The sequence below is a fragment of the Populus trichocarpa genome, chromosome 13 (genome assembly GCF_000002775.5).
Source record: "Populus trichocarpa isolate Nisqually-1 chromosome 13, P.trichocarpa_v4.1, whole genome shotgun sequence".
Taxonomy (NCBI): Eukaryota; Viridiplantae; Streptophyta; class Magnoliopsida; order Malpighiales; family Salicaceae; genus Populus; species Populus trichocarpa.
The window spans coordinates 107,643-117,110 of record NC_037297.2 but is presented as its reverse complement, the minus strand read 5'-3'; the positions used below and the strand labels follow the sequence as shown (position 1 = coordinate 117,110).

The 9,468-nt window shown below is 36.5% G+C and overlaps 1 protein-coding gene and 1 long non-coding RNA gene across 3 annotated transcripts; both read right to left on the bottom strand.

Annotated features, from left to right (window-relative positions):
- On the bottom strand, nt 1–1,086 carry LOC7465207 (hydrophobic protein RCI2A). The gene is made up of 3 exons (XM_006375647.3): nt 878–1,086; nt 646–762; nt 1–318 (listed from the first exon to the last, which is right to left on the bottom strand). The coding sequence occupies exons 1-2, from the start codon at nt 956–958 to the stop codon at nt 679–681; spliced, it is 165 nt and encodes a 54-aa protein (XP_006375709.1). The 5' UTR covers nt 959–1,086; the 3' UTR covers nt 1–318; nt 646–678.
- Nucleotides 1,087–3,913: 2,827 nt separating this feature from the next.
- Nucleotides 3,914–5,797, bottom strand: LOC112323802 (uncharacterized). Of its 2 annotated transcripts, none has more exons than XR_002977263.2 (2): nt 5,360–5,797; nt 3,914–4,507 (listed from the first exon to the last, which is right to left on the bottom strand). It is a non-coding gene; the product is annotated as an uncharacterized LOC112323802 (long non-coding RNA). The 2 variants fall into 2 exon arrangements; XR_008057028.1 differs by having other exon boundaries at nt 4,111–4,819.
- Between the last annotated feature and the right edge of the window lie 3,671 nt (nt 5,798–9,468).

Genomic DNA, 9,468 nt, shown 5'->3' with positions numbered 1-9,468 from the left:
TTGCATCCACAAACAATTAGGCAGACAGTTCCATTAACTAATTAAAACAAATTCGGATGTTCACAACAAATTAAGACAGGGAGATTAAGAACGAAAGAGACTTGCTTATTAACCAGACCATGCACGCATGATAAGGCACTCAGCAATAAGGGCTGCTAACCTCCTTTACAAAATATCAATTAATACATTAAAAAGAAAAAACAATTATGAAAAGGGAGTGTGTATAATCATCCAACTCCATACAAAATCAGGAGCTCTTCATTGAATCAGACGACCAGGAACTTTTTTATTGGATCAAACGGTACTGCGTCTCTCCACCTGTTTTTTTAAAGACAACAACAAATATGTTAAAAAATTGAAGGGACCGGCCCCATGAATTAAATATATATACACATGCAACTTCAATAAACACATAAATCAATCATCTGTTGTGATCCTCCACTATTTATTAATATTATATATATAAATCTTCTTCTAAATTAAAACATATTTAATTTTCTCATAAAAAAGAAAGAGCACCTTTCAATATCAGAGCGCAGTATCAGTGTTTTTTTACTAAATTTCAAGAACACAGCTTCAAACTTATATAGACAGTGGAAATAGAAGGGAGAGAAACTAATTAAGGAGGCGGATGAGAGAGCTTACAACAAGAGATCATGAAGAAGAGGGTGATATCGATCACTTGGTAATGATATAGACGGCATAAATGATTCCAGGGATGTACCCTAAAATGGTAAGCAGCAAGCAGATCCAAAACTCCGCCTGACATATTTACAAGAACAAAGGATTGAGATATACAGACACTTGCAAGTTCTATACGTACTAGCTAGCTAGGAATCGATCGAGAAACAGATGATCAGTGCTGCTAATTGCTTACCCCGCAACCAAACTTGAGGAATACACCGAGAGGAGGCAAGATGATGGCCAGCAAGATGTCTATGAAGTTAGTACTTGACATCTTCTTGACTAATTAATTAACTAACTAACTGCTAATTAATTAACTTTAACAGGCTAGCGAATTGCTCTTCAGGATCAGCTGCTTCCTTCTCTGTTGGCGTAGTAATTCTCTCAAGGGCTGTTGTTGCTGGTTATATATATATAGAGAACCAAAGCCACTCCCCCTACAATAACTTCCACGTCGTCTACACGCGTACTCCTAATTACGTCTAGATATCCACTTCTTTTTTCATGTACGACGTCGAGGCAAAAGAATTAATAGATAAAGTAAAAATAAAAACAACAAAAAACAGATTTATTTTATATTTGAATATTTATCTCTTATTCCTTAAAAAAGAAGTTTAACAGTAGCCAAACAAGCATAATCTAACATTTGTAACATGACTATGATATCTTGTTTTTTGCTTCACCGATATTTTTGGATTGATTTATATATAATTAAATTGAGATTGATTTTAATTTTATATATAAAATTTCACAAATCTATCTTTTAATACAAAAAATGATTTAAATTTATTAAGACCTCTTGTTGTTAAGTTTGAGGTACAATTCATAATTATCATAATTATTAATGATTTGCTGTTAAGTTTGATGAATTAATTATGATTTGTTTTCGTGGAAAGATTAAATCAGAAAGCTTAAGATTAGAAGATGCCACGCTTTTGGGTTGTAAGAATCGTATTTGTACGGCTTACAGATAAGCCATGTTATCTTGCTTTCCTCCCGGGCCAAGAAGTTGAGTTGTGTGGAGAGATCTTTTTAATTATTATTATTATTATTTTATCTAAGAGAGTAAATTCAGAGGGCCGCTCCTAGGTTGACATGTCGTCGAGGAGGAGCAACAGCGGCGATGGAGGCTGGAAACCGTGCGCGACGGGGACAGAAACCGAAATGAATGTACGTAATTGTCATCAAGACGGACGTTACTGCCTACATAGAGCAGTCGCAGGCCCACGGGTGGCGGCTATCTTGGTCCCCCCTGACGAATTATTATTTTTGTTTGGAACTGAATTTTAATTTGTTTTTTTTTATTTTAAAAAGAAATTATATTAAATTATTTTTTTAATCATTTTAATTTGTTTATATCAATTATAGATTTTAACAAATAAAAAACAATCACTCAAAATCTTATTTATGAAGGCGCTATATTTGTCCATTGCAGGCCAACATTATCAATTTTGCTTCTACTGACTTGGAAGAATCAATTTAATTGCAAGCTTTCATGTCGACAATCCCAAGTTAATTCACCCCCTTGCCTCTGTGGGGCTGTCATGCATCAACCGACATCTATTTAACCTCATGCATCATCATCATCATCATCATCTTCTTGTTTCTTACAAAGAAAATGACAATAGAGTATAAACACAGCATCACTCCTCTATTTTGAAAAATAATCAAATAACAAAGAAGATCTTTTGCTATTATATCTTAGTGATGAAGAATTCAAGATCACCAATTATTAGTATCAATCAATCTAGCTAAAAAGAATCAGCAAGTCCTTATTTAAGAGGGAAAGAACCCCTCCCTTGAAACGCAACTACATGGATCATCTCAGATAATCTAGATTTTAGATAATCTACGAATATATTTAGTTACTTTTCAAATAACTTTTCGTACTGAAATACATGTTAATAATATTTTTTTATTTTCTTAAAATTATTTTTGATATTAGCACATCAAAACAATCTAAAACGTACAAATTATATTAAATTTTAATTAAAAAAAATTAAATTTTTTAAGAATGTGGTTTGCACCGTATTTCTAAACCGTTTATAAAATTACCTACGAATATAAAAAAAAAGTTGTGAGGCATGAAAATATCATCAACGAACAACTGGTTCACAGGTCAGACTTCAAGATATTTTTAGAGATAGAAAAGAAGGGGGAGGCGAGTACACCATGTGCCAATGCTTAGGCCTTAAGATCCCAAGGGGGAGCCGACACCCCTTTTTTCCTTTTTTTATTTAAAACATCATTAATATTCTAAATTGACGTGGCCATGAATCTAATCCCCAATGCTTTACTAAGAAGATCATCTCCTATGCACTTAATTTGTTTTATCGATCTTCTTCTCTTTATTAAGAGGAATATGATTGGTCCCCCGGTAACCACACCACAACAAGCCATACATACAGTGATGAAGTATCTGATTAATCTTATCCCTTTGTGATCTTATCTTAAATCAAACATACAGTTGGCTGCTTGAAACCGATGGCTGTCTTGAAAGGGCATCCATCTCCCCCACCTGAATACGCTAGCAACAATGGGCTGGCTACCTTTGTCAATCATCTACCTTTAACCTTTATTCGTCGTCTTCATGCTCATGATGGGAACCACATCTTGTACGGGACCGCGGGAGGAACTGCTTAACTGTGATACAGGATGGTGTCTGCATGCTGATAATCAAAGCATGGCTTAAATTTGCATAGAGAAAGGTTCACTGACAATTCTTTTGTCCGTGAACAATTGGAAGTGCGGCACATTGAGACATGTATACTATCGAACTGGCCACTTTTATCTTTGAAAATATCATGTTCTTGATAAATGCTGCCCGTATCTTTGCTGATAAAATTAACAACTCTTCAGAGTTTAAAACATTTCTTAATAGTTAAATCATAAGATTTGATAAATGGAGACTTCCAACACTACTAGTTAAGGGCCTAAAAGGTGTCATTAAACCCATAGACATGAGCTTCATGACCCCAAACATTATTTTGCAATCGAGGGAGAGATGTTTTTGTGTGGATAATAATCGAATAGGAGACATGCATCTAATTCGGATTTTCACTCCACTCCATAAAAATAGTCTTCAATTAGCATCCCCCCAACAAGCTAGATCAAGACGGGCTGCTGTTGGCGAACCTGAAATATCACAGTAATTTGTAGCAAAAGGCAATCATCCCAACCTCTAAATCTTCATCAAACAAGACAAGATAACATAAAATAGACGCGTGACTTGCTCTAAAACTCAGGTTGTGGGTAGGTCGAGACAATTCAATAGTAAAAATGTTGTTTTAAAAAAAATACATGTTTCAACAACAGACCTAGCTCGTGCAAGCTCTGAATTGGGTTGACCCGTCAGATCCAGCGGAGCAAGGTTCCCTTACTATGAAAAGATGTATACATCCTGTCTTAATTCCTGAAAACATAGTATAGGTTACTTGAACTACTTTTGTGCAATATTATGAAAGTCTACTTACCTCCTGAATCCCATGCAAATTTAGCACCCACTTCAGATTTCATTACAAATCTTACCACCACCATACTCTACCCCTATCCACATCCTAAACACCAAACAAAACAAAACAAAAAAAGCAGAATCTTTAAACAAATACACAACCAAATCTTGGTCAACAACTTCACTTCCACTCCAGTTCTTCATCAACCTCCTTAATTTGCACTCTAAATGCGGTCACATTAACCAAACCCGATGACATGGTCACTATTTCGAGAGATCGAGAATCGAAATGTAGTTAGTTGGACAGCCATTATTGCAGCTTGCCAGCAACATGGTCATGCGAGTCGACCCATTGTACTATTTGAGGAAATGCTGGGAGAGAGTGAAACCTTATCACATTACATTTGTTTATTTGCGTTATTTACAAGCAAGGCATGCATGTTGAAAGGGGGCATGATTACTTAAATTCCATGAAAAAGGTGCGCATGGTATGAGAGCTGATGTGTATAGGAGTGTTATCGCAGTTCTGCAAATATTACAATAATGCAGGGGGTCAAAGTTTTTCTTTCCAGAGAGCTGTTTAATCCTGGGGTTAAGATTTGTCAGAACAAATCTGTTTTTGCAGGCCTCATCCATCAACCTATGATGGCTAGTAGAAACCATCAACTTCTTCTATGTTTAGTCCTGAACACCATATCATGAATTTAGTACTTTTTTTTTTTGTTACAATGGCCATTTAAAAGCTTAGTTGGGCTTCAAGCAGTCTCTTGGTGCATAGATAAGGAAGTTTGGACAAGGTTTCATCAATGGTGGATCCTCTTAAAAGAGAGAGGGGGCGGGTAGCAGCAGGTTTCATCAATTTAGATTTTCCTTTGATTCAATGGTATTATGATGTATGAATTCAAAGGACTCAACTCAGTCTGTATTAGCAATTGGATCTATAATTTTTCTTCTGAAATTCAGAACTAAACTCACTGTCTGTGTAATGTTTCATGAACAAGAACATGCAGCACTTTGAAGACAGAGAGATTTCATTTGCATAGAAATCACTTAAAAGAGTTAGATAGTGGATGAAAAGCAGTCAGGAAGATCCAGGACTATTTACAAGCAGATGAGAAAAACTAGATCCAGAACCCTACACACAAGATTCATCTATGATAAACTCAGATGCAAATAGAGAGATAGATCTAGTAGAAGCAGGTGAAGTAAGCAAACCAAGCATACTTGTAAAGAGAGAGGAGCAGAGGTGAGGTGATGAGGAGAGGGAGGAATGATCGGAAACCTATGGGATGGGTGGAGTTGGGAAAATAACAAACAGAGCTTAGTTATCTTCCCCACTCACCCATCCAGTAACCTTCCGAAAACCCTACTCCCTCTCCATTTCCTCCCATCCAACATCAACTTCAAGGCGGCTGTCTGCCGAAGCAGTTGCGAACCCTTACCTACCCCTTGCCTTCCAGCCCTTATATACTGTGTCAATTTCAACCTAACTTAGTTGGCTACGGGCATCTGTCTGTTCTGTTGAGTGGACGAGAATGATCCTGGCCGTTCATTCCAACATTTCAGTCAGTTAATGGAACATCGACGACCTTCGCTAGGCAGTGCCGTATCAGGATCGCTATTCCAGGATGGACTATGGATGCTATCGGTCAAGTGAGCAAAAGGCCCTTTATGGGCTAATCTTTGTGACTCGTTTGGGCTTAGTCTCGTTTCGTGTATGTTGATGTTGATTGAGGATACCTGCAGCGGCCCAGCCCATTATAATATATATATGTGCTGTTTGCAAGTTCATGTTGGCCTCAGAGTAAGAGCGGGCCCCCCTTTGGGTTTGTTTTGAGTCTAGTGATTGTTACCTAGCAGAAACATGTGTGTGTGTGAGTGTGTTTTTTAATGGCAAAAGGTCAAGGTAAGGTCAAAGAACTGGGGAGAAGAAACAATGTGTTCAGCAATGTTCTTCCTAACCTAGTTCAATTGTTCACTATATTGTTTAATTATATGAATAATGATTTTTTTTATTTACAATTTCTTCCTCTCAAGTAACATTAGCATGATTGTATATTTTGAGATTTCTTTCCATTTGTATTTTCTTACGTGTACAAATTACCGATGAATATTATATCAATAAATAAAGATTGATTTTGTAAAATTAAACTTCGTTGCTAGCTAAAGAGAGAAAAACTCAAAGATGGAAGATCAAATTTAACAAAAGCAAACAAAATAGACCCTATTTGGATATTGTCAATAAAAGACTTCAATTTTCCATCTAAAGTTTCAGTTGGATCCCTGTTATTTTAAAACTTTATTTTTTTTTTACACTTCAATCCTTGAATATTGATAAAGAAGAGAGAAAGTTGCCAAACAATTTTAAAGAGAAAGAAAGCGCTCCGATTGTGACATTACGACCACCCAGATGTTCCTGTAGTGACTAACGTTGTAGACAGTGATATGATATACAAGAATACATACTGGAAGCAGCTAGCATAATTAAAGATGAAATTAAATGATTTACAGTTTTTCACTCCTGGAATGAGAAAAAGCCTTGTTGGTAGTCTTGCTGTCTGTTTGCATGCCTGATCTCACCCTTGAAAATATTAGTATTATGACAAAATCTTGAAGAAACTTGCGATTAAGGTGGATGGCAATCCTTTTTCTTTTTTTTTTCCTTCTTTTTCAGCCATCCTAAACACCCCACTTTAATTAATTTAACAGTATCGTGCAGAGAGTAGAGATATTCATCAGGGCTTCATGTATGCATGAATTTGTCTCTCTAAGGAGAAGCTATATATAGAGTATTGTGTATCTTTAATTAGTTCAAGGATCCAATATCATCATGAGTCTCTTTCAGGTGAAATTAGGTCAATATATTCCTTGTATAATCCCCAGTTCCCACAAGGAAATAGGGATATATTTTAACGTAAAAAGACGAAGTGGACAACTGGTGTGAAAAGTAGATCACTGACAAATAAATTAGCCAGCCAGCCATATATATAGCTAGGACCATGGTGGTAGGGGACCATAATTTATCGTTGTAAATCATGGGTGATGCTGAGACATGCAAGGATTCATCAAGAATGCATTTGTGGGGGCATACACACACACACGAAAACCTGCATTGATTGCTCTATATAAAAGAAAATGTAGAATCGAATATGGTTTCTGATTGATTTGATGCTGTTTCTGACCATGCAAATTAAGGCATCATCATGTGATCAACTTGCACAGACAGACACAATATCCTTAATTAATTAACCATGTCTCATCCTCTACTCCATCAAGATTGTCTCTTAATTCCTTTTATTTAGCTTTCCCTTTATATATGATCTCGAACAGTTTGTGTACGTGCATCTCTTAGGGCTTGGTTACTTAGCTTAGCTAGGCAGGTGTCATTGATCGTCTAATGTAAATATCTGTAGTCTGTTGAAGATATTATCAAATCTATTGAAGATAATACTGATACTAAAGATAAACATGATCAGGGATTACTATCATGATCAGGGATCACTGATACTGAAGATAATCATGATCTCTGATCATATCTGCACAAGAGATTATTACTGATACTGAAGATAATAATGATCAGTGATTATTGATACTGAAGATAATATCATATCTACTGAAGATAATGCTAATACTTAAAATAATCATGATCAGGGATTACTATCATGATCAGGGATTACTATCATAATCATGAATCTCTGATACTGAAGAGATTATAATCACGGATCACTGATACTGAAGATAATCGTGATCTCTGATCATATCTGCACAAGAGATTAATGATACTGAAGATAATTGTAATCATATTTGCAACAGATATTCCAGGAATTAAGTATATATCTTATCATTCATTGCATTCTTAATGATAGGATTTTTGAATCAGGGATTGTAATATATATAAGACCATGATGTAACAGTATCGTTTAATTTAAGAAAACATATTTTTGTAACTCTTCTTTTACACATCTTTCTCTCTTCATTCTTTTATCTTACATGGTATCAGAGCCATTGACTCACATCACACAAATGGCTTCTTCTTCACTAAACACCTCAGATGCTGCTACTAATGGCAATCCTCCACTTGTTTCTCCTCTAGCCATAAATGTTACAAAACTATCAAAAGACAACTATCATGTCTGGAAAGCTCAATTAATCCCTTTCTTCCATGGGCAAGGTCTCTTTAGATGCCTTGATGGAACCATTCCCGTCCCACCCAAAGAAGTTTCAATGGCTGAAACCTCCTCTGTCACCTTCAACCCTCTTTATGAACATTGGCAGCGACAAGATGCCATCATAGTTGCTTTTCTTTTCTCTACAATTTCAAAAAATGTCCTTATTCAAGTGGTTTCTCATACCACCTCTGCTGCAATCTGGTGTGCTCTAGCCAAATCCTTCTCCTCTCAATCACGTGCTCGGGTTATTCAACTCCGCACAGAACTCGTTAACACTCGTAAAGGTGCACAATCAGCACATGATTTTTTTATGCAGATCAAGAGCATGACAGATGAGCTTGCTTTCGCCGGCCATGATTATGACTCCTTTGTTACTACCATCACAGCCTGCACAGATCCTGTCACTTTAGAGGAAGTATATGCTCTCTTACTCACCACCGAGTCACGTCTATTGCACAACAATTCACCCATGTCCAGCCCACTGTTCATATTGCTACTTGTCAGCCCCTGTCTTCTTCATATAGAGGACGAAATCCATACAGAGGTAGAGGCCGGAATTACAGAGAAGTCTCCTTCTATAATGGCTCCAATGGCAGGAACACATTTCATATAGATATTATGATATGTCAGGTCTGTGATAAACCTGGCCATTCTGCAAAAAAATGATATCATCAGTTTGACGTTACCTATCGTGACAATGCTGCCAAATCTAGCAATCTGCAGGGTCTGATGGCTACAACAAGTGCTGTTTCTGCAACTAATTGGCATCCTGATACAGGTGATACATATCATCTCACCAATAACTTGGCCAACTTGAATCTACGGAGTGAAGACTTTACTGGTTCAAATCAAGTCCTTGTTGGCAATAGTGCAGGTTTGCAAATTTCTCAAATTGGTTCTTCTATTTTAACTCCCTTAAAAACACAGTTTGTGCTCAAACAAATACTTCTTGTCCCTAAAATTCAAAAAAATCTAATTTATGTTCAACAGTTTTGCAGTGATAATCTTGTGTTTTTTGAATTTCATGATCGTTTTTTTCTCATTAAGGACTACTCGGGGAAAATCCTTCATCACGGCACCTTTAAAGATGGTCTGTGTTCATTATCCAACCTGTCAGACACACTCCCTCCTCATGCATTCACTGTTGTATGAGCTTCTTACCAA